This window comes from Microcaecilia unicolor, chromosome 5 (assembly GCF_901765095.1).
Source record: "Microcaecilia unicolor chromosome 5, aMicUni1.1, whole genome shotgun sequence".
Lineage (NCBI taxonomy): Eukaryota > Metazoa > Chordata > Amphibia > Gymnophiona > Siphonopidae > Microcaecilia > Microcaecilia unicolor.
This window is the reverse complement of record NC_044035.1, coordinates 94611770-94637491: the sequence shown is the minus strand read 5'-3', so window position 1 is coordinate 94637491 and position 25722 is coordinate 94611770. Positions and strand designations below refer to the sequence as shown.

The 25722-nt window shown below is 43.9% G+C and overlaps 1 protein-coding gene across 1 annotated transcript in view; it reads left to right on the top strand.

Annotated features, from left to right (window-relative positions):
* The window catches only part of FAM13C (family with sequence similarity 13 member C), a 342788-nt gene that overhangs the window by 180506 nt on the left and 136560 nt on the right, over window positions 1–25722 (top strand). The window contains exons 5-6 of the mRNA XM_030204830.1: window positions 6488–6572; window positions 20763–20973. Of these exons, the coding sequence (XP_030060690.1) occupies window positions 6488–6572; window positions 20763–20973 (296 nt within the window). The remainder of the gene's footprint in view (window positions 1–6487; window positions 6573–20762; window positions 20974–25722) is intronic.

Here is a 25722-nt window from a genome sequence, read left to right as displayed (position 1 = left end):
GCATATTCTATAACAATGTGCATAACTTAATTGGCTTAACAAGCTAATCAGTGTTGATAACAGCTCTTAGCATGCAATAATGAGCGCTAGTTGGCAATAATTAGAATTTACACACACAACTCGCTAAGCACATTCTGTAATGCAATGCGCCTAACTTCTAACGTGTACAGGAAAAAAGGGGCATGGTTATAGGTGGGGAAATGGGCATTTCATGGGTGGTCTGAAATTTATGCACGTAGTTATAGAATATGGCCCAGTGCACCTAAATTAATCCACAGGATTATTCACGGTGATTCTCCGGGCTATATGCTCAATATGATTAACCTTCCCACCAGAAACATGTCTGAAACTTCATGAACTTACCTCAACCTGCACTACCCAAATTGCAAAGGACTCAAGTACAAAATCTACCATAGATCCAGCTTCCCCTTCTTAGGCAGCCAACTCTGGAATGCCCTCCCCAGACCTATCCGATCTATCCGCGAATATCTACCCTTCCAAAAATCACTAAAAACCCATCTGCTCAAGCAAGCCTACCCAAATGACCCAAACTAATCCTATGAACCCATCTACCCAACACATATCCACTTATATTTTCTCTATCAATACTCTGTAATCCATATTATTATGTAAGCCGTATTGAACCTGTTTTGAGTGGGAAAGCGCGGGGTACAAATGTAATAAATAAATAAATAATAAAATAACTAAATCTATGCGCTGGGATATTAACTAAGCATATTCTATATACCGTGCTCGGTGGGAGTCTACGAGGGCACAAGCTTTCGTTTCGTAAAGTATTGAAAATTTATTTTTTTAACTTGCTTTTAGGACTTGAGGATAGTCTGTTCCTGTGGTAAGAGATTGTTTTTTAAGTTTAGATGTTTTAATTTTATGCTTTGTATGAGTGGTATGTAAGGGTTAGAAAACTGTAGTATGGGGGTGTATGTGCTGTGTGACTGTTCTTTCCTATTTAATAATGGTGTTCCCTTTTCTATTTTCTGGAACTTTGTACATGTAAGCAGCCTCAATTTGCTTGTGAGGTAGGCACTATATGAAATTAATAAGCGATAAGCTCCCGCTGGGCTACCGCAGCAGTCCGGCACTCATTCTGCCCCTGTTATGATTGTGGTCAGAACCCCTCTCAAACTTACCTTTTTCCTGGGGGTCAGCTTCTTATCTGGCTTCTGTTTCTTTTGTCTGTCCTTTCTGAGCTCGCTCTCTCTCTCTATGCTGGCAGCTTCCAGCAGCATGACTCTTAATATTTTCACTTTACTACAGCTGTGTGTGTGGACTGAGTTAGCTCTACCTCTCTTTGGGTGTACTGGCTTCAAATGCTTCACGGTGCTGCATTGGTGTGGGTTGGGCCTCTATGGGTTTCAGTGTCCTCTTGGGGTTTCAGTGTGCTGTCTGCCTGGCTCTAGGGAGTGTGACATCATCTGGGCAGGCCTTGATAAGGAAGTGGTGTTCTTCCCTTCAGGGCCTTTTGCAACGTTTGCTTTTGCAACAATTGCTATAGGGCTAGGTCAGTGTTAGTGCAGTGTGCACTTGTGACTTGTATGTGTTTAGCTCCCCTGCTTTTTCCCTTGTGGCTCCCCTGCTTCCCCTTCTGTGGCTTTAGAAGCTCTTCTGTGCTTGGGGGTTAGTAGCCTTCTGTGTTTGGGGCCTTAGAAGCCCTTCGGTGTTCGGTGCTTTGGAAGCACTTCTGGTTCTGCTGTGTTTAAAGCACTTCTGCTTTGCTTGTGTTAGTTTCCCTGCTTTTCCCTCTTGGCTTCCCTGCTTTCCCTCTTGTTGCTGATAGAAGTACTTCAGGTTTTGGTGCTGTTAGGAGCACCTTTGGTAGTTTAGTGCTGTAGGAGCTCTGTGATAGCTTGGTGCTTAGGAGCACCTGTGGTAGCTTTGTATTGTACCTTCCATGCTTTTCCCTTGTGGCTTCCCTGCACTTCTGTTAGTGTAGGGTGTAGGGGCACCCCTGTTAGTTTCTGTTAGAAGCACTTCTGTGGGTTTAGTGCTTGGTTAGTTTAGTGCTGTGGGGCACAGCTGTAGCTTGGTGCTTAGGAAGCACTTTTGCTAGTTCTTGTGTTTTTTTCTTCCTTGCTTTTCCCTTGTGGCTTCCCTGCACTTCTGTTAGTGTAGGGCGTAGGGGCACCCCTGTTAGTTTACTGTGAGGAACACTTCTGTTGGTTTAGGGCTTGGGAGCACTTAGGTCAGTTTAAGATTTAGGAGCACTTCAGTTAGTTGAGTACCTGGAGCACTCCTGCTTCAGCTTGTTCTAGTCCTGGTCCCTGTGTCATCCGGTATCCGGTAAGTCTTGCCGGCCACTCGAACCCAGGGGCTCAACCCTTGGGGGGCAGTGGCTAAGTGCAGATGAAGCTGTACGGATCAGTCCAGTGTGCTCCAGTCCAGTGTTCCAGTCCTGTGTTCTCCAGTCCGGGGGATTCCAGTCCAGTGTCCTCCAGTCCAGGGGATTCCAGTCCGTGTGTTCCGGCTTGCTGGGCGGTGCCTGCAGTCCCTGCCGGTGCCGGTGTGCTTGCCCAGTGTTGGTTGGTGGGTTTTGCCTGCTGCTGTCGCTCCTCGTCAGCAGCCCAAGGGCTCACGTTTGCTCCAGAGCCCGGCCCCGCGGGCTCTGAACCTGAGAACCTGACAGCCCCTAGCGCACATTTCCAGCAGGTTTACCACTGGGTTAGCATAGGAGTCCTTTCCGCCACCTCAATGGATGGCAGTATGGTCTCCCCCACCCCCGAAATGGCCATTTCATTTTTTGGCTTTTTTACTCCCTGCAGTAAAAGGGGCCTCGGTGTAAAAAGGCACCCATTTGGAGTCTATTCTATTAAAACAAAATGGTGCCTACCTTTCTTTATAAAATACTAGTGTAATAGATCAAATATATGCCTATATTTAGGCATGAGCACTTATAGGCATGGAGCTGGCTACCAGATTGTTAAAGAATGCACGTAGATTACACTATTTTATAATGTATGTGCATAAATGTGCACCCTATCCACAAATCAACCATGGGAATGCACACCTGCAAAGTACATGCCATCGAATAGAGACATGTACTTATAGAATAGTGTTTAGGAAGAAAATGGTCATCTACATGTGTGTTTACATATGCACTTAAGAGGGGCAGTTATCAAGCTGCATAGGTTCTAAGTCACATTATTTGTCCCTTACATGTGTTAAAAAGCACTAACATGACTCAAATTACCATAATGCATTGCCAGCTAAGTCACTGTGGGCTACATAGTAATGTGATGCAAAACAAGTAACTGCCTGTAAATGGAAACATTATCCATAGTGGTAGTACCGTGAGACTACCACTAGAGGCACCATTATGAGAGTTGATGTTGGCAAGGGAAGGAACGAATGGGGATCTCTTCTGCCCAGGGACCCTCTTTACCATGAACTATGGGCCAGTAGGTTCCTGAAGATGGGGGGAGGGTGTTGTTATCGAGAGGTGGGAGTCTGATTGTGGGTGCGTACAGGTGGTTTGGTAGCCTAATGGTTACTACAGCACCTTTTGATCCAGATGATGCGGGTTTAATTCCCATCTTACTTCCTTTTGGTGTTGGGCACCTCAATGTGAGATATTTTGAGTGGAGGAGTAGCCTAATGGTTAGTGCAGCAGGCCTTGATCCTGCCAACCTGGGTTCAATTCCCACTGCAGCTCTTTCTGACCTTGGGCAAGTCATCTAACCCTCTATTGCCCCAGGTACAAAAAAACCCCCAGATTGTGAGCCCTCTAGGGACAGAAATATACCTGCATATAATGTGTACAGCGCTGCGTACATCTAGTAGCACTATAGAAATGATTAGCAGTAGTAGTAGGAATGTGATTGGGGGAAGGTGCAGGTGGTGGGAGAACATCACCATGGCCCCTTTAAGATGTGGTCTGTGACTTAGTAACTCGATGCTAACAGTGCAGGCAAGGTGGCTCACAGGTAGTATTAATCCTTTACCATAAGAGTCAACAATCTGTGGAACAGAGATACCGCAGGCTAGTGACTTCTGTGGTAAAGTAAGCTGCAGTAAAAGCTTGCTTTTTATTGCACCTTGAAAACTTCCCCTCCCCCTGGGTCGTAGTGAGCAGTGTGCAAGTGGTGCAGCCATACACAGTGCAATGGATGAGGAGAAGGCACCAAAATTGTGCCCCGTCCATTGTCTCCCCTTCTTGGTTTCTACTCAGTGTAGGAGTGCTGGGGGGGGGGGGGGGTGTCACAGAGGGTGCATTTTCAGCTTCAGATACTCCTGTTCTCCCTGAATGACTACAACACCTAAATGACACTCCTCGTAAAATTACCCACAGATTGTGCAAAGAGTATTTTGACAGCTGTCAGGGACCCTTTATAATTGTTCTGTGTGCTCAGGAAGGGAATGGTGGATAAGTCAACATTTTAGACACAGACATTAATAATGTGTACACCCACCCATGGAATCACTCTCAGCCCCATCAAATTGGGGTATCAGCTACATTGCTAATATGATACATGGTGTAAAACAGGAAACCACAACTTGAGTTTCTAAGAAACTGTTATATAGAGTATCCAAGGGGTTGATATTTCCCCCCGTTATTTTCAACGCCTATATGTCTGCTTTAATTAAGGTAATTTAAAATCACGATAAAAGAATGTTCATTGCTAAAATGTCAGTGTTAATGAAATTAGTAAATCTGGCTCCTGGTTCATGTACTGGAAATTGATGACTCCTAAAGGACAAACTAACAAGTGACCAAAACCTTTGGTATATAGTTAGAGGCATACTAAAAGAAATAATAATAATAAATCTTGTCATGCTAGAGAGACACATTGAAAATATAATAAACATTCAGTGTCACCTTGAAGATATTTAGACAGGCTGGAGATGACTCAAAAAAGGTCAACAAAAATGGTACAGTGCAACAAAAATGTTATGGAATGAGGTTTGAGAAGCTAATAAAAGAAGAAGAAAGCCATGCAGATATTATAACATTCAAATACTTTAGATATGTAAGCATACACAGGAAGCAACCCTGTTCCACAGAAAACAGCCTATAACAAGAGGCACCAACAGGGCAATTCAATAAGTATGAATGAACAGACATGCACCGATTACACAGGTACGTCATGAGAATAATAGCTTATACACATGTATGTGTGCACATTTGTGCCTTTATGCTGAGATTCCACCTGTTATTCTGTACCTATGCACATATGTTACACAGCACAGGTAGACGTATACATGACCTGGAGTCTTAGCTTAGCTCATACATAACACCTGTTATAAAACAAATTAATACAAAGAATTCAAAGCAGATTTTCTGGTCTTCCATACATAGGGAGGGCTTATCATTCACTAGCTTTAATTGTACAATCAGTGTATCCCTCTGGTAGTGCAACACGGTGATCAACCCCTACTTGCTTATCCTACCCCCTTTGTTTTCACCTCATCCTCAGTTCCCTGATGTAGAAGACATTTTATATTAAGTAAGCTATACCGATGTTTCTCAAACGCGTGTATAATTGTATTGCCATTTTAGAAACTATACAAACGAAACAAAAGCATGAGTGAAGAGAACCGTTTGCTTTTCTGTGAAGAAATCCAGAAGTCCCACGTAATCGTGCCCTAAAATGCAGGCTGCGCGGGTCAGCGCGTAGGCGTCCCCCGTGGCATTCAGACGTGCCAAAGAGAGTCTTCCGAGAGACTCGGGCTTTTCTCGAGAGGGAGGCGGAGCGATGACTCATCCATCCTGTGCATCATAGCATCCTCCTGCTGCTCGCGGCTAATTTGTCTAGCTGGCTGAATGAACCTTGTACAATCCGCTATTATTTTAATAGAAAAACATAATGGACCCGAGGAAGGCTGAAACAGGAGATATATAGATCACAGTGATTTATTATAGCTAGGAGAAAAAAATTGTTTGTTCTTAGATGTGGCGTATATTAGTGAAACACTGTAAATACAAGTCTTTCAAAGAAGAGGGGGGGGTGTGTGTGTGTGAGGGGGGGGGGGGGTACTCTGGCAGCCGCAGAATAGCCTTAATTACTCACCTGCTGTATACCGCAGGGTCGGGGTGCTTTGGAGAGGGTTGTTTTATATGAATGTAACCTGGGAGGGGCGGATCGTCAGTACATCTTGTCGTCATTGCTATGAATGAAGCTTTCCCTATACGTTATACTTGGGTATCCATAAAACATCGACCCCCCGCCCTCCTCCCGTTCTGATTGGTTGCTTGGAGCGCATTTGATTTCGCTGACGGAATCAGCATTCCCTTGTGTCACAACAAATCCCTATAAATTAGGTTTCCTATAGTCACAAAATCTCGGGGTTCCCTTGCAATAGTTCGCTAGAGGAGTAGTGGCAGAAACATTGTTTCTAAATAGATTCAAGGACCTGACTACCCAATAGTGCTGTCCACGTTAGCCAAATGTTCTGCTTTTGCTTGCAGAACTCTTTCCTAAGGCTACAAGCCCTTGAAACTGATCTGTGCTCTGCATTTCTTCCTACCCAGGAGGAGGATAATCGAGAACCAGATTCCAAGGAAACAGCAACCCTCGCCACCCAAAGTGCGCAGGCGGATTTGGTCGTTTCTGGAGGTAAGGGGCTTTGAAGATGCTCGTGTCTTACAGTTTAAGCTATTTGCATATGTCAAACGAACAAATGCAGACGAAATTTGAAGACTGATAATCAGTATTGGGCTGCTATTGGCGTAAAAAGTACACAGACTAAAAAAATACCCAAAAAACCGTGGTGGACCATAAAACAGACCTTCCATTGGAGGTTACAAATGTGTGTGCTTTCGTGATGAGTATTTAGTTAATGCCAAAAAGGACATCTATCTTTTCATTATTTGTTTTTTGGGGTTGTGATTATGGAATATTGTGTTTGTGTCTTTTTTATTATTATTATTTTTTGAAGAGTATATGTGCATATATTAGGAAAAAGCCAAGGGATAATTTTTTTATTAAGCCATGTATAATTGCCTTGTTTTGAAAGTCATTCTTGTTCATTTTTCATCTTGCTGATTTTCATTAATTTTATTGGTAAGAGAGAGAAGGATGGTAGAAATGCTGTTATGCACTCGCCTTGCTTGAGCTGGGTTGGTCTTCCCTTATATCCTTTGACTGGATACTGCTGTCTTTTCGGTTTTGTTCATAGAGACTCAGAGAAAGTGAGCCTGGCCAAAGAGTTTAAAACCTTATCTTATTAGCAGCTCCTTGCTGTTTGCAAGAAGCATTGTAGGTGGATGGCAAGAAAGAAAAATGGACTAAAGATTTTTGTTTCACTCTGGGAATATATTTGTAAAAATGTTCTCAGATTTATTTTGTAAAATATTTTTGATTTTCATTACAAAAATATTCATGTATATTGTAAAAATACAGTAAAATATTTGATTTGTCTTTTTTGAAAATAATTTACTCAGTGCCCTGTTTATTAAGGTGCACCAGTGTTTTTAGCTTTTGCACAAAATTAGCGCACGCTGTGTAGGCACCCATAGGAATATTGTGGGCACCTACACAGTTCGCGCTAATGGTTAGCGTGCAGTAAAAATGATAGCGCGCCTACAGCGCTTCTTAATAAACAGGGCCCTCAAAGTGGTGTACAAAAATCCAAATAACTAAGGGGGCCTTTTACTAAGCGTGTCTCACTGTTTAACGCCAGCTGATTTTTTAGCATGAGCTAAAAAACGCTAATGCACATTAGTAAAAGACCCCCTAAGATTATAATGAGCATTGCCTTAAGGTAGTCTGCATGAGGAATTTAAAATGGCGATTAAGAAATGGTTCTGAGAGTTTGGGGGAGTTGCCTGTTATGGATAGTGTTTGAAGGCCTAGAGGAGAAGTCCTTGGTTATGGGAAGAGTTTGAAGGCCTAGAGGAGAAGTCTTCTGAAGGAGGACAGACACTGGAGTAAACTGTAATCCCAGTAAAATCTCCTAATTAGGAATCTGATTCTGAGTGAATATAGCAGCATTACATTCAGTTTACCATGGAATTTGTCCTACAGTCATGAAAATGTCACACATGCTTGAAGGAGGTAGATAATGGTGGCACAGTTTATCCTCTCCCACTGCTACTCAGGTACTGGTTATGGTAAAAACAGGTGCATCTGACAATGAGGCAGCACTGCTCTATTGCCAGTATCGTCATTGTTATGACTACTGGTACAACCAAATCAAAACTTTCAACAGAACTGCCACATGTCCTTCCTTTCACCTGCTGTGAGTTCAGTTGCAGTGGACAGAATTCCAACCTTGCCACTGGAAAAGGAAAAGGGCTTGCCTGAACTGTGCCTAGATTAACTGATAACATATGAATCACTTCTTAACTCTGATGATGAGGAGGAATAAAGGAAAATGTTTATCACCTCTGTGAGACGACAAAAAGCCAAGGAAAGTGTGCTTGAGATAAGACTTGACCCTGGCATGTCATTTGAGAGTCACGCACCAAAAGGAGTACACGGATTTATGGAAGAGCCAGTGCCTTTTTTTTTGCCTCATGAAACTTGTGCCTTTTGAGCACGTTCACTGACAAATTGATTTATGTTTCCAGAGTTATTTGGCCCCTTTTCCTTGCCAGATACATACAGTGGTGGAAATAAGTATTTGATCCCTTGCTGATTTTGTAAGTTTGCCCACTGACAAAGACATGAGCAGCCCATAATTGAAGGGTAGGTTATTGGTAACAGTGAGAGATAGCACATCACAAATTAAATCCGGAAAATCACATTGTGGAAAGTATATGAATTTATTTGCATTCTGCAGAGGGAAATAAGTATTTGATCCCCCACCAACCAGTAAGAGATCTGGCCCCTACAGACCAGGTAGATGCTCCAAATCAACTCGTTACCTGCATGACAGACAGCTGTCGGCAATGGTCACCTGTATGAAAGACACCTGTCTACAGACTCAGTGAATCAGTCAGACTCTAACCTCTACAAAATGGCCAAGAGCAAGGAGCTGTCTAAGGATGTCAGGGACAAGATCATACACCTGCACAAGGCTGGAATGGGCTACAAAACCATCAGTAAGACGCTGGGCGAGAAGGAGACAACTGTTGGTGCCATAGTAAGAAAATGGAAGAAGTACAAAATGACTGTCAATCGACAAAGATCTGGGGCTCCACGCAAAATCTCACCTCGTGGGGTATCCTTGATCATGAGGAAGGTTAGAAATCAGCCTACAACTACAAGGGGGGAACTTGTCAATGATCTCAAGGCAGCTGGGACCACTGTCACCACGAAAACCATTGGTAACACATTACGACATAACGGATTGCAATCCTGCAGTGCCCGCAAGGTCCCCCTGCTCCGGAAGGCACATGTGACGGCCCGTCTGAAGTTTGCCAGTGAACACCTGGATGATGCCGAGAGTGATTGGGAGAAGGTGCTGTGGTCAGATGAGACAAAAATTGAGCTCTTTGGCATGAACTCAACTCGCCGTGTTTGGAGGAAGAGAAATGCTGCCTATGACCCAAAGAACACCGTCCCCACTGTCAAGCATGGAGGTGGAAATGTTATGTTTTGGGGGTGTTTCTCTGCTAAGGGCACAGGACTACTTCACCGCATCAATGGGAGAATGGATGGGGCCATGTACCGTACAATTCTGAGTGACAACCTCCTTCCCTCCGCCAGGGCCTTAAAAATGGGTCGTGGCTGGGTCTTCCAGCACGACAATGACCCAAAACATACAGCCAAGGCAACAAAGGAGTGGCTCAGGAAGAAGCACATTAGGGTCATGGAGTGGCCTAGCCAGTCACCAGACCTTAATCCCATTGAAAACTTATGGAGGGAGCTGAAGCTGCGAGTTGCCAAGCGACAGCTCAGAACTCTTAATGATTTAGAGATGATCTGCAAAGAGGAGTGGACCAAAATTCCTCCTGACGTGTGCAAACCTCATCATCAACTACAGAAGACGTCTGACCGCTGTGCTTGCCAACAAGGGTTTTGCCACCAAGTATTAGGTCTTGTTTGCCAGAGGGATTAAATACTTATTTCCCTCTGCAGAATGCAAATAAATTCATATACTTTCCACAATGTGATTTTCCGGATTTAATTTGTGATGTGCTATCTCTCACTGTTACCAATAACCTACCCTTCAATTATGGGCTGCTCATGTCTTTGTCAGTGGGCAAACTTACAAAATCAGCAAGGGATCAAATACTTATTTCCACCACTGTATCTGCAGTATAGTTTTTAAGACAATCTGTTGTTCTCAGTAGAGTCGCCAGCAGATGTACTGGATATGGTGGTGTGTGTTCTTTCTGTGTCAACCGAATTACAAATATTATATTTCTCAAAAGTAGCTTTTAAAAACTTCAGGGCAAATTTTTCCACAGCTGAGCCCACTGTACTCTTTGGGGTCTCTAACAATTCTTGTCTTTCTATTTTATTTTATTTTTGTATAGTGATTCTGTAGATCATCTTATTTATTTGAGAAGGCTTGATATACTGTTGAATGCTCAAAAGTGCCCTACGTGCTTTACAAAAGTAGACATATGCTAATAAAAGGCAGGAAAACAAATTTATAATAATAATGATAGTAGAACAGAGAAAGGAAATGCATATAGGTAAAAAAACAAAAAAAGAGCTGGATAGGGAGTAGTGGAGCTCGGGGGAATATGAATGGGAAAGTTAGTGATAGGACAATTTAAAACAGCCAGGCTTTATCTGAATTTTTAAATGATGGTTCTGTACAAATGTGAATTTGGAGGGAGTTCCATAAATGTAGTCCTAGTTAGCTGAAAGCTGGGTCCTGAGAAATGTTGTCAGAAATGCATAGGGGGAGAGCGAGGAGTGAAGATTGAGAACTGTGACGTGAACATGTTGGGTTATAAAAGATTAATAGAAAAAGTTGGAGACAGGCATTGGACTTTTGAAAACAAGTGTGAGGGCTTTAAATTACAGCCAATGATCAGAAGTGAGTAATAGAGTGACGTGATCAGAAGTAATAGAGTGACGTGATCAGTATAGTGAGCATTGTGAAGTAATGTCACAGCAGTTGATTGAATGAGTTGAAGTTTCTTAAGGGATTTCTGAGGCAGGCCATTACAGAGAGGGTTACAACCAGAGTGTTCTGAGTCAGAAATGTGGCAACTGACCCCCCCCCCCCCCCCCCCCATGTTTCCATTCCACCCACTGTGTCATGGCCAAGCAAGGGAGGCAATGGACAGGGTGCAGTTGTAGCACCCCTGCCTCCCTTGTGCCTACTGCCTGCACATAGCTCGCTATGGCCCTGAGTTACAATAATTTGGTAGCCTAAGCCTAAACCTTTATATATGTTTCATTAGTCAAAGGGCTGGAAAACTATATTAAAAATCTAGCTTCAGAATTGCTGATCATTTTCATCATTTCCTAATCTCTCATTTTATTTATAACATCCTGGCCTGATTAAAAAAAAAAGTCTTGATGGTGAAGCTCAGGGGCCGTGGAGGGGCATAATCGAACGGGGGCGCCCATCTCCGGGGACGGTTTCTATTATCTTCTATGAAATGAAATATTCAGAAACCTCAAATCTTTATATATTGCATCACTTAGCAATTCAAAAACTAAATATATAATAAATATTGTGATAAGTGCTCAGTTTATGGTGCATTACTCTGACTGGAGTCATTTCATATGTAATACAACCATGCCCCCATCATAGCACCACTGTCCATCCCTACCTACCACAACTCATTATATGTCATGCTTCTTATGGCCCACAAGCCAATTCTTACTTCAATATTGGGCAGTCAAAATTATAAACAGTTCCACTTAGCTTTGGTTGTGATTTTTTTCCTGGTGCTGTGGTATGTTGCTCCAGCTCAATGTTTACTTTAGTGTAACGCCTTTATGTAATTAAAATTCCCACAATCCATCATGAATAATATCATTATAACTCAATAATAATTGTGTTCTCAACATGGTCCATGCTTTGCTATAGAGAGGCATCCTCAGGCGAACTTAACTAAATCATAAAATAAACCAAAACAACAAATGTAATCTCTAAGTTCACTATTTTACCAATCTTTCCTTTTAAATTATACATTTTTCAAAAGATAATTCTAAACTACCATATCAGCTGACCTGTGATGGAGCCCAACTCCAACCAAGACACCTTGCAAGAACACTGGCGCATGTGCTGCAGGCTATCCAGCTTATTTTAGAAAGTGATCGCCGGCCATTTCCTGACATAAATCGGGAGATGGCCGGCGATTTCGGAAAAGCGGCGAAATCGGTATAATGGAAAGCTGCTTTTTTTGACAGCATCGCCGCTTACCCGTCGCTTCACCGGCGAAAGTTCAAGGGGGCGTGTCGGTAGATTAGCAAAGGCGGGGCATGGGCGGGCATGGGCGTGGCTACCAGATGGCCGGCTTTCACCGATAATGGAAAAAAAAAGCGGCGTTAAGCAGTATTTCACCGGCTTTACTTGGCCCTTTTATTTTCACAACCAAGCCTCAAAAAGGTGCCCCAACTCACCATGATGACCTCCCCATACTCCCCCAGTGGTCATCAACCCCCTTCCAAACTAAAAAAATAAAACTAAAAACCTTTTTTGCCAGCCTGTATGCCAGCCTCAAATGCCGTACCCACCTCCATGACAGCAGAATGTGTTGTATCCTCCGACAGCCTTTCCCTGTTTGCGATGTGGCTCTCGGGTGAGTGTGACACCTTTTCTGTTAGGTGCCCTGCAGAGTCACATTAGCAATGCATTGTGGTGGGTGTAGGGTACTGGGCTCTACTCCCATGGTGCTTTTCCCCCCTGCCAACCAGGTCAGAGTGTGCCCTGTTTTGTTTCCTGTTGTAGTCCATGTGGTAGTGGCCATTTTTGTAAGCCAGTTTTAGTTCCCTTTCCTGTGTTACCCACGTTAGAGAACGTAGTTCTTACCTTGAATGGTGCTGAAAGAGGGCATTGTACACCATTGTGTCAGCTCTGACCTACTGCTAATCTTAGTACCAGGGGACTCTTTGCCAGTGGGGCACAACCTCTGATCTGCAGTTAACTGTGAGTAAACGTGCTTATTTCAAGAAAGGACTTTTTCCAGAGAGATTAGTCTTCAGGTGTGAACTGGTGTGCCAAAGTTACATTTGTGGGTAATGGGTTTGGGGGGAGGGTTGGGATGCTCAGCTCCCAAAGTAAGGGAGCTATGCACGAGGGAGCTTTTCTGAAGTCCAGCGCAGTGACCCCTAGGGTGGCTGGTTGGTGTCCTGGCATGTCAGGGGGGCCAGTGCACTAAAAATGCTGGCTCCTCCCATGGCCAAATGCCTTGGATTTGGCCGGGGTTTGAGATGGCCGACATAACTTTCCATTATCGCTAAAAAACGAAGCCGGCCATCTCAGACCCCAGCCAAATCCAAGGCATTTGGCTGGCCGGAACCGTATTGTCGAAACAAAAGATGGCCGGCCATCTTTTTTGAAAATATGGGTTTGGCCAGCTGTTTGCAGCGCCGCCAAAATACATCACCGGTCATGTATTTCGCCGGCGCCGTTCGATTATGCCCCTCCACGTCATGCTTCTCATGGTCCACAAACCAGCTCTTACTTCAATACTGGGCAGTCAAACTTATAAACAGTTCCACTTAGCTATAAGCCTACAGCACATGTGCTGGCGTTCTTGCAAGTTGTCCTAGTTAGAGTTGAGCTCCATCACAGGTAAGCTGATATGATAGTTTAGAATTATCTGTTGAAAAATGTATAATAAAAGGAAAGACTGGTAAAATATTGATCAAACTTTGCCAATGACAGTTATGCAAAGTTGTTAAATTGCAAGAGGACTTTATAAGACTGGGCATCCAAATGGAAGATGATCTTGAATGTGAGAAAATGCAGAGTGATGAATGTAGGAAAGAGGAACCCAAACTATATAGCTACATGATGCAAGGTTCCATATTAGGAGTCACTGCCCTGGAAAAGGATCTAGGTGTCGACACGTTTTAACCCTCTGCACAATGTGCAAGCAGTAGGTAAAAATGCAAATAGAATGTTAGGAATTATTAGAAAAGGAACGGAAAACAAAACAGAGAATATTATAATACCTTTTTGTATCACTCTGTTGTGACCACACCTTGAATATTGTGTGCAATTCTGGTCACTGTTTCTCAAATATATAGTGGAATTAGAAAAGGAACAGAGAAGGGTAGCAAACGAAAGGGGATAGGACAATTTCCTAGGAGAAAAGGCTAGGGCTCTTCAGCCAGGACAAGAGATAACTGAGGGAGGATATGATAGAGATCTATAAAACACTGAGTGGAGTGGAATGGGTAGACGTGAATCGCTCATTTACTATTTTCCAAAGTACAAAGACTAGGAGGCATGCAATTAAGCTACTAAATAGTAAATTTAAAACAAATCTGAGAAAATATTTCTTCACTCACATATAGTTAAACCCTGGAATTCATTGCCAGTAAAGTGACACGGTAATTACAAAAAAATTTCCCATTACCACAGTAATGATTATATGGTACTATCGTAGTAATGATAAGACTTTACATGGTTGTGCCATGGGAGTGAGGTCCACCATTACTTTATCCCTGCAATAATGGGGATAAATATCTGGGCACCCAGCTCTGCCCCTGAGCCTGCCTTGACCAGCTCTGCCTGATATGGGCCTCCTCTTCAAAATGGCCACTGAGACTTCAAGCCGAAGTCTCGGCAGCCATTTTAAAAAAGTGGCAGTATGATTGGGCAGGTAGCAGGTAGGAAAGAGTGGGGTTAGATTGAGACAGGCTCATGCCATTTCCTATCTAGTCCATTATGTGGGCTGAAGCCAGTAGGCGGAGCTTGCCTACATTTTAGTTCACCCAAAACAATAGCAAACAATATTGGGAGGAATACTTTAACTGGTTATGAGTAAACTGCCTATAAATGTTCCTTTAAATTTCTTCCTCTGGTGTAGGCTATCACAAGGTTTTCGTTCTTAAAACAATCATTGCTCTCCAGGATGTACCAGTTCTTTTTGATGATCTTCTGGATCTTAGCTGCTATATGTGAATATTTGAGAGTACATATGATATTGGGACAGGCTTATGTCATAAGCAGTTCAATGCATGGTTTTGTGCTTGCCTTAGTGTATCCCTCTTCTATACACTTGGATAGATATCCTCTTCTATAAAACCTGTCTTTCATGATAATTGTTCAAAATCTTTGCTTTTTGATACAGAGAAATTCACAGTATGGTAGATTACATTTCAATGAGGAGTTACTACTACTACTATTTAGCATTTCTATAGCGCTGCAAGGCATACGCAGCGCTGCACAAACATAGAAGAAAGACAGTCCCTGCTCAAAGAGGAGTTGTGGAAACTAGAAAAGTATTAAAAAAAGCATTCTTGTCTGTAGGTTTTCTGTATAATATGCTGAAACCATATTCATTCTTGTGAATTATCAAATCTAAGAAATTAATTTCATGTCAGTCATATTGTAACTTGAAAGAAAGGTGTGGATTTCACTGATTTAACCATGTGAAAAATGTCTCTAGACTTATGCTGTCACCACACCAGAGAATGAAGATGTCATCTATGTACTGCTTATAGAATCATGTTGGATGTGTACGGATGATCTTCCAGGCATCGTCTTTCAAAATGGGCTACATAGAGATTATCTGTTCCTGGGGCCATTGCAGCTCCCATGGCTGTGCCACAGTTCTTGCGATTAGAATCGGTTGAGAAAACAGAAGTAGTTTTGGCTAATGTTATTGTTGCCATTGCCAAGATGAACCAGTTGGGAATTTGACGATCTGTAGTTCAACCCTGTAGAAAGGATTCAATAATACAGAGTGCTTCCAGCTGTGGTATATTGGTTTACAGGCTAGCAATATCCAAGGTTACCAAAATGACCTTAGAAAGATCTCCATCAAAATTGTTCAATAAGTTTGTCGTGTGTCCCGAGTCTCTGAAGGACTTGATCTTTGAAACAAATGTCGCAAGAAGTGATCTTCAAATACAGATAATGGTTCCAATACTGAGCCTTTATCTGACACAATCAGCCTTCCTGGTGGATATGTGGAGGACATGTGAATTTCGAGTAATGCGTATATAGTTGGTATAACCAGATGTTTGACAGTAAAAGTCTTTCTCCTTGGTTGTAAGGAAACCTCTACTGGAGGCTAGCTGAATGGCTGCTTCTATATCTTTTTGTAGATCTGGTGTGGGATCTGAATTGAGAGAAATATAGTATTGTCTATCTTCCAGTTGCCTGTGAATTTCTGTAATGTAGTCCTCTGTTAACTATAACTATGCCCCCTTCTCTGTCTGCCAGCTGGATGACAATGGAATGATCAGTAGATAAAGACTTTACTGCATCTGCTTGGAAAGATTATAATAACGTTTGTTCTTTTCTAAAAGATCCACTTCTTGGAGAACACATAGACTAAAAGTCTGTATAGTAGGTTCTATAAGACCCAGTGGTATCCATGTAGAGGGTTTCTTAACTATGAACAGATCAATGTGAAATGTTGTGCTATTTGAAAGTGCTTGAATGAGTTTTAATTTTCTTGTGAATTTAAACAAATCTACCCTTGTCTGGAATGTATTGTATCTGGTTGTCAGTACAAATGAAAGACTTTTCTTTAAAATAAAACTTGGACGTTTGTATATCTGTGAGGGTAATACTTGATAAACTGAAAGCAGGAATATCTATTTCCATCTGTCTTTCCGCTGGTACTGGCATGGGTTGTGTTGGTAGAATCTGTTCTGTGGATACCTGGAACTGCCTCTTCATCTCCCTCTGGAAGGGAATATCTGTGGGTAACATCTCAAAGGGGGACGTTCTTGTCTCCATTCTTTGTCTGGTGGATTCTTGTCCCAAATCTGGTCTAAAAAACATGTGATGGTCCTGCTACAGTTGGAGAGGCTGGGCTGGTGAGTGGTGAATTATGTGATTCTGCAGAGTCACTTCTAATTCGCTTTCATCAGGATGAGATGAAACCTCTCTTTGAGTGGAAATTGTCCCGTTCCGGGCCCCTACCTGGGCTCCCGCAGCGGGGAGCGAGGGTCAACGGAGCCCGCGGGAGCCAGCGCGGCGGGGATGGGCCGCCGACGGGGCCGGCGCTGCCGCGGGTCGGTCCGAGGCCGGCGATCCGCTGGAGCGAGCGCAGGCCTCGGAGAGGGGGATACGCCGGCCAAGATGGCGGCGCCGGCGTCGTCGTCTCCCTGCTCTGGGGTGGACCGGCGAGCCAGCTCCGCCTACTCGCGCCGGATTGGCGCCTTGATGGGGAGACTCCGCCTGCCAGGCAGGCTGGCCAATCCAGGCGTCCCTTGCCTGCCTAGGCCGGGGGAATTGGCTCCAGCTGTTGAGAGGGGATGGACTGGCGGGAGATTTAAGCAATGGAACGGGAAGAGCCCAGTGCTTCCGTTTCGAATGTCAGAAGCCGACGCAGTGGATCAGGAAGTGTTGACCTTCAGAGACTGTGTTCCTCTTCAAGCTAGCCGTCCTTGCTAGCCACCTTCAGAGACTGTGTTCCTCTTCCAGCTAGCCGTCCTTGCTAGCCACCTTCAGAGACTGTGTTCCTCTTCCAGCTAGCCGTCCTTGCTAGCCACCTTCAGAGACTGTGTTCCTCTTCAAGCTAGCCGTCCTTGCTAGCCACCTTCAGAGACTGTGTTCCTCTTCCAGCTAGCCGTCCTTGCTAGCCACCTTCAGAGACTGTGTTCCTCTTCAAGCTAGCCGTCCTTGCTAGCCACCTTTAGAGACTGTGTTCCTCTTCCAGCTAGCCGTCCTTGCTAGCCACCTTCAGAGACTGTGTTCCTCTTCCAGCTAGCCGCCCTTGCTAGCCACCTTCAGAGACTGTGTTCCTCTTCCAGCTAGCCGTCCTTGCTAGCCACCTTCAGAGACTGTGTTCCTCTTCAAGCTAGCCGTCCTTGCTAGCCACCTTCAGAGACTGTGTTCCTCTTCAAGCTAGCCGTCCTTGCTAGCCACCTTCAGAGACTGTGTTCCTCTTCCAGCTAGCCGTCCTTGCTAGCCACCTTCAGAGACTGTGTTCCTCTTCAAGCTAGCCGTCCTTGCTAGCCACCTTTAGAGACTGTGTTCCTCTTCCAGCTAGCCGTCCTTGCTAGCCACCTTCAGAGACTGTGTTCCTCTTCCAGCTAGCCGCCCTTGCTAGCCACCTTCAGAGACTGTGTTCCTCTTCCAGCTAGCCGTCCTTGCTAGCCACCTTCAGAGACTGTGTTCCTCTTCAAGCTAGCCGTCCTTGCTAGCCACCTTCAGAGACTGTGTTCCTCTTCCAGCTAGCCGCCCTTGCTAGCCACCTTCAGAGACTGTGTTCCTCTTCCAGCTAGCCGTCCTTGCTAGCCACCTTCAGAGACTGTGTTCCTCTTCCAGCTAGCCGTCCTTGCTAGCCACCTTCAGGGATTGTGTTCCTCTTCAGTGCTAGCCGTCCTTGCTAGCTGCCCTTCAGAGACTGTGTTGCTGACTACCAGCCAGGCCGGCCGTCACCCCACGGTTCCAGCAGTCCTGCTGGCCGCCTGCAGCTGGGGGCTCAACCCTCGGTGAACGGCGGTCGCCGCGGGTGAAGATTCGGGGTGCGCCGCGGTCAACTGAGGTCTCACCAGGCCTCAGGGAACCTAAGGGCTCACCAATTACCGGAACAGGACAGAAGTTGATGCCTCACCATTTGCAGATACTTTTTTAGTGTGAGATGCTGTGTAGTAACTTACTATGTTTTATGTTTTGTGTATGGTCTAGCTACACAGTGTGGGTAGATCGTACCTTTTTTGTAGTCCAGCTCGTCTCTTAAATTTGCTGTCTTTAATGTCAATGTCATATCTGAAATTATCAATGCATCTTAACATTTACCATAATTGCATCATAGTATCTGTCAGTATCTTTTAGTGTACATAATTTCTCCTTTATTTTAGGCTTAAGTTGCTCACTTCTTTGTTTAGCAGTTTCTGCTAGTAATACCAAAGAACACTTATTTAAAATTGCAGTCCATTTAAATATTTGATTATTTAAGAACATAGTATGTGCCTTAATTATTCTTAATCCTCTTGGTATCATCTTAGCTTTGCAACAATTAATAAGTTCTTTAAAATATTGTTCTTATGTACAATGGCTTTTTTGATAGATGTGACCTCAGTCTAACAAAGACATGGATTGTGGCACTTCATATTCCATTAAATGTCGTAGTTGTTCAGCTGAGATGTTGAGTACATTCTCCCACGGTTGGAAGCTCATGCTTAATCCTAGCACAAAAACCAAAAGTCCAAAGGAGAACCGGAATGTAACCTCTACTAGAGTCCAAAGAAACCAAAGAAGTAGAGGATAATGCACTGACTTCCACACGGGGAGTATCATCAAAAGTGTTTAAGGCACAAGAAAAGACCCAACACGGGTCTGTAATTTGGTGGGAATGTCCGCCTGTCTCAGGTCAACTACAATCAATACTGTGAAAACATGAAAAGATATAATACAGATAAAAAATCATGTGTATGATACATTACAAGTATAAATACAGTAAAAGTTTAATAACATAAAAATAAAATAAAAATCACTAACTTCAAACATGATAACTCACAAGACATTAACTGTACATTCTAAATGTGATAACATATAATACATATTAAAAATATAATGTATATAAGGAAACCATACAATATTGTATAGAACGGACTGCACATCAAATAAAAATGAGTAAACTGAATAACAGAATTCTGTTAAAGTAAACAAATATTGGATGAACAAATGTAGGAAAAACAAACCTAATAGGACTTGGAGTTTCACCAGACAAGAGTCCTAAAGGACATAGTAAAATTGTCAAGGATATGCTAGACAAACAAGCTCATCTTGTAGCCAGAAGATGTTACAAGCAGTGCCTTGATAAAACTGCTCTGAGTATGAGCAGAGCTAAGGATAAGCAAACTGTGAAAAAATGGGGACAGTTGTTGTATTCATATCCACCTCTGAGCTGGTCATGAAATTGTCTAAACCTACAGCATGCATTGTAACAGTTGTATAGGATATGAAAACTGAATCTGGCATACAATTGTATGAATTAAGAGGGTGGGGTGGGATAGGTGAGAAACAGGGAGAGCTCTCCCTATTTCTCACCTAACCCACCTCACCCTGTTCCTATGAGACTGTCATTTGATTGCTTTTGTGTTTCACATATATATTTTGATATTTGTCAACATTTGCTTATTTCTGATCTGAAGAAGAAGGGTTACCTTTGAAAGCTAATCAGAACATTTTTTAAATTAGTCAATAAAAAAGGTATCATCTTATTTTCTTTTCTCTGTTTTGTTTCACTCTTAAGTAGATGGCTACCACACCATGTTACTTTTCTTAAATTCTCTGTATGTTTTGCTTGATAAATAAAGAGGGGGAGAAATACATTACTCTTGAAGTTCAGTTACTTTGTCAGTCCAGTTCAGTTTTATACCCCAGTCTTACAATTGCTACTACAATGTTCTATCTAGAGTCCAAACTTTTTTTTTTTAGCTTGGCCAAATGTTTTACTTCTTATGACAGAGGGGTGAAGTAGACATCTCCCAGTGGGCCAATCAGGTTGTGGTAGACCCATTTTGGACAAAAATAGGCTGTACCTGCTTTTTGAGTGGGTAGTTGGGATATGGGCTCACAGGCTACAGGGAGGATAGAGGTTGTACCCCTTTGTTCATGCACTACACATCCTTAGAGGGCTCTTCCCTAACTCCTGCATCCTCAGAGGTGCCTGTCTTGGGCTGATTTTCCTAAAATCTCCCTTACTGCATCATTTTATATATTTAGATCTAAGACTTTTTTTTTTTTGGTTTAGGCAAACGAATGTAGAATGTTAACTGACCTGAATTGTCATATTTGTCTTGCAATCCTAGATCCTGCATTAGCCCAGAAAGACTGGCAAAGTAACACAGACAATGAACCTCACGATCATCATTCCCTGGAGACCAGCAGGTTGCTTTATCATATCACTGATGGAGACAACCCCCTCCTGTCACCACGCTGTTCTATCTTTAGTCAAAGCCAGAGATTTAATTTGGATCCTGAATCGGCACCCTCCCCACCAAGCACTCAACAGTTCATGATGTAAGAACATTTTTTAAAATATCTGACATTTATATTGCATTTGAGAATATACTATGTCCTGAATTTATATTTTATAAGCTCTGTTAAAAGAACACTGTGCTCTAGTCAGTAATTCAGAAGGACTCACCCCATTTGTGGGTTTATATTATTTCCTTAATATGCTCTTCTGGAATTACTGTAAACACACAATCATATTAGAATGGGTTACAAATTGCATTTTTACTGTAGTTTTGTGGTGGACATCAGGGCAGAAATTCTATAAGGAACTGCCTAAGTTTGGCAGCATGTTCACATGTAAATACCATTATTCTAGTGTATATATTCACACACACATATATATATATATATATATATATATATATATATATATATATATATATATATATATCTAAATACATACACTCATAAATGACAATCCAGTTTTGCTATTCTCTAAGTAGACACATTTGATGGCATGTACTTTGCAGGCAAGCATTTACATGGGTGGAGTCTGAGCAGGGCATACATTTGCACACCTAACTTATGGAATACTGTAACTTATGCGTGGATTTCCCAAATCTAGGCATGACCCTTTACACCAGCTCTATAGCTAGCATAAGTGCTCACACCTAAACACATCCACTTGATATTCATTGCAATTTAATTGAGCGGGAAAAGCTCCTGCCTGGTTAAATCGCCTGTGGCCACCTAAGTGCTTAACCGGAGAGTGCCACTGAATATCACAGTCCATGGTCAGGGACAGGGAGGAGCTGGTACTTAACCAGATAGCAGTGATATTTGGATTAGCTAACTGGTTAAGCAGCTAAAGTTTAGAACAGCAAAAAAAACAGTTTTAATTTTTTCTGCCAAGTTAATTGGACACTGGACTGAATATTGACAATGCTTGGTTAACTTCTGGGTAGTGGCTCCCCTGCCATGAAATTGTGTCTAGGGGTTGTGGTTGCCATTTTGAGACTGGACCCACAACAATCAGGAGTGAGTGGGTATCGCTCCTACCTTTTCTACCCCCCCCCCCCATAGACCACTAGTGAGATTCCATGTAGGACTACGGTGGCCTTCAGGAGTGGGAGGGTGGAGGCTTGGACCAGGGCTTGACTTGTTTTATGAATGGGGAGGGAGAGGGCAATCAGAGCTCCTGCTTGTCCTGGATAATATTCAGTCGGGGTCCACATAAGTGTCTTTATCCAGACATAGCTGAATTTCAGCCGACACCCACATAAGCTCCAGTGGCCAGCACTTTAGCATTTAGCCCTGGGTATTAGTGCTGGTACCCAAATGTGGCTTGGCATTGAATATCTGGGGTTGATTCTAACCATGGCAGTCAGCATTTAAAGAAACGCTGACTGCCACAGGATGAATATTGACCAAGTATTTGTTTATAGATTTGGCGTCTAAATCTAGGTGCCCCTTTATAAATTTCCTTCCTACAGGGAAATTCAATAAAGGTGTGCCTATTTTAGGTATTCCACTTTTCTTTGTTTGACCTGTCAACACTCTGATTCTATAATGTGCCTATATTGTAGGTGCAACCACTTAGTCTATAGAGCTGATGTAAATGCTTACACCTAGATTATGACAGAACACATCTAAATCATAATATTCTATAATTTACACATGTAATTGTGCATCCAACCTATGCTCCACCCACATGAAGTACACACTATCAAAGATTGACACAGTTATTTTCTGTTCTTTGGCTGCTGGAGAGGTAGCACTGCTACTGACCTGAATTAGGTGTTAATTAAGGTATGAGGAAGTAGAATATTTGCAAAGGTTATTAAGGGCAATCTGATACTGAGTTAGCTTGAAAGTGTCTGTTTGAAGTAGTCCCCTGAGATTCAAAACTATATAAAGTGGAAAGGTCCCACTTAACTTTCTTTCTGAGAAGTTCTGAGAGAAGAGGACGTTTCTATGGTAAGTGAACATTATTTTGCTTTGTGCTTTGGGAACTTAAAGATTGGAGTTTAAAGGAGGAATTGTAGGTTATTGATAGGTGGAATAAAAATATAAAAAAGCAAACTTTATCAACTAGTCTCCATTCTCTTTCCCCCCTAGTTTTAAAACTTGAACTTTGTACTACAGCATTAACAGAGAGCCTCTAGCAGGCACAGCAGGGCCTAGTTTAATCTGCAGTCCAGAAGGGCCCAGTTTAGTCTTCAATCCCACCTGCCCACCCCTAGCACAACTCTTAATTTGTAGTCAGTTATTCTAATTACGATAACAAGGGAAGAGTGCTCTTACAGAGTGTTGATTACATTTCATTACTTTCTAAGAAGAAAACACTAAATAAACTGCATATTGTACCATATTTTTTATTTATTTATTTATTTTTGTTACATTTGTACCCCGCGCTTCCCCACTCATGGCAGGCTCAATGCGGCAGGCAATGGAGGGTTAAGTGACTTGCCCAGAGTCACAAGGAGCTGCCTGTGCCTGAAGTGGGAATTGAACTCAGTTCCTCAGTTCCCCAGGACCAAAGTCCACCACCCTAACCACTAGGCCACTCCTCCACTATATAAGCTAAAGACTTTTTAAATATTAAACTAATATCCTTAATACCGTAGCAAGTTTTAAATTATTGAAAAACTCAAAAATACTAAGATGGAGACAGCAGTCCATCAGCGAGAGGGGTGCTATCCAGTCTTTTGCATTGAGTGTTACATGTATGATTATCTCCCAAGTTAGTGAGAGGTTATAAGTGTGTGCCTGATGCAAAGAGCACCTAGCTCTCAAGGAACAGGTCTGTTCTCTTGAGGCTAGAGTAGCAGACTTGGAGGAGCTGAGAGAGACAGTGGTACATAGATGAGACATACAGGGACGCTGTAGAGAAGTCTCACCTACAGTCTGGCATCCTCTGTGATGCCTTGGAGGAGGGAGGTCTCCTAGATGGAGGGCATCACCTTTGTGAAGTAGGAAGTACTCCTGTAGCCAGGACCTGCCCACCAGGGGGTGTACTACCTCTCACACTGAGGATATGTCGCCAAGAACTTCTGCCCAGGCGGGAAGGGTTAGGACAGCTGTTGTAGTTGATGATTCGATCATTAGGCATGTAGATAGCTGAGTGACTGGTGGACATGAGGATCGCCTGGTATGAAGGTGGCGGACCTCATGCATCATCTAGACAGGATCTTAGGTAGTGCTGGGGAGGAGCCGGCTGTCTTGGTACATATGGGTACCAATGACATAGGAAAATGTGGGAGAGAGGTTCTAAAAACCAGATTTAGGCTCTTAGGTAGCAGGCCTAAGTCCAGATCCTCTAGGGTAGCATTTTCAGAGATGCTCCCCGTTCCATGTACAGGACCCAAAAGGCAGGCAGAGCTTTGAAGTCTCAGTGCGTGGTTGAGATGATGGTTAAGGGATGAGGGATTTAGATTTCTTAGGAACTGGGTGACATTCTGGGAATGGAGGAGACTGTTCCGAAAGGATGGGCTCCACCTTAACCGGGATGGGACCAGGCTGCCGGCGCTAACTTTTAAAAAGGAGATAGAGCAGCTTTAAAACTAGAATGGGTGGGGAGTCCACAGTTGTCCTGTTTCTGCTATGGGTGAGCCCTTAGGTTCCCTGAGGCCCCGCAAGACCTCAGAGGACAGCCGTGCACCCCGAATCTTCACCCGCGGCGACCGCCGTTCACCAAGGGTTGAGCCCCCAGCTGCAGGCGGCCAGCAGGACTGCTGGAACCGCGGGGTGACGGCTGGCCTGGCTGGTAGTCAGCAACACCGTCTCTGAAGAGCAGCTAGCAAGGACGGCTTGCACTGAAGAGGGACACAGTCTCTGAAGACAGCTAGCAAGGACGGCTAGCACTGAAGAGGAACACAGTCTCTGAAGACAGCTAGCAAGGACGGCTAGCACTGAAGAGGAACACAGTCTCTGAAGACAGCTAGCAAGGACGGCTAGCACTGAAGAGGGACACAGTCACTGAAGACAGCTAGCAAGGACGGCTAGCACTGAAGATGAACACAGCCTCTGAAGGCAGCTAGCAAGGACGGCTAGCACTGAAGATGAACACAGTCTCTGAAGGCAGCTAGCAAGGACGGCTAGCGCTGAAGACAGCTAGCAAGGACGGCTAGCACTGAAGATGAACACAGTCTCTGAAGGCAGCTAGCAAGGACGGCTAGCACTGAAGATGAACACAGTCTCTGAAGGCAGCTAGCAAGGACGGCTAGCACTGAAGATGAACACAGTCTCTGAAGGCAGCTAGCAAGGACGGCTAGCACTGAAGAAGGACACAGTCTCTGAAGACAGCTAGCAAGGACGGCTAGCACTGAAGATGAACACAGTCTCTGAAGGCAGCTAGCAAGGACGGCTAGCACTGAAAATGAACACAGTCTCTGAAGAGCTAGCACTCCAAGATCCACTGTGTCGGCTTCTGACATATGAAACGGAAGCAATGGAACCCTCCAGTTCCTTTGTTTAAATCTCCCGCCAATCCGCCCCTTCCCCGGAAGAAGAGCCAATCCACCCGGCCCTGGCAGGCAAGGAGCACCTGGATTGGCTGGCCTGCCCTGCAGGCGGAGTCTCAGTTCCGGCGCGCCAATCCGGCGCGAGTAGGCGGAGCTTCCTCACTGGTCCGCTCTGGGCCATGGAGACGTCGACGCCGGCGCCGCCATCTTGGCTGGCGTGCTCCCTTCTCCGAGGCCGGCGTTCGCTCCAGCGGGTCGCCGGCCTCGGTCCGACCCGCGGTAGCGTCGGCTCCATCGGAGGTCCGTCTCCGCCGCCCTGGACGCCGCGAGGCCCGACGACCATCGCTCC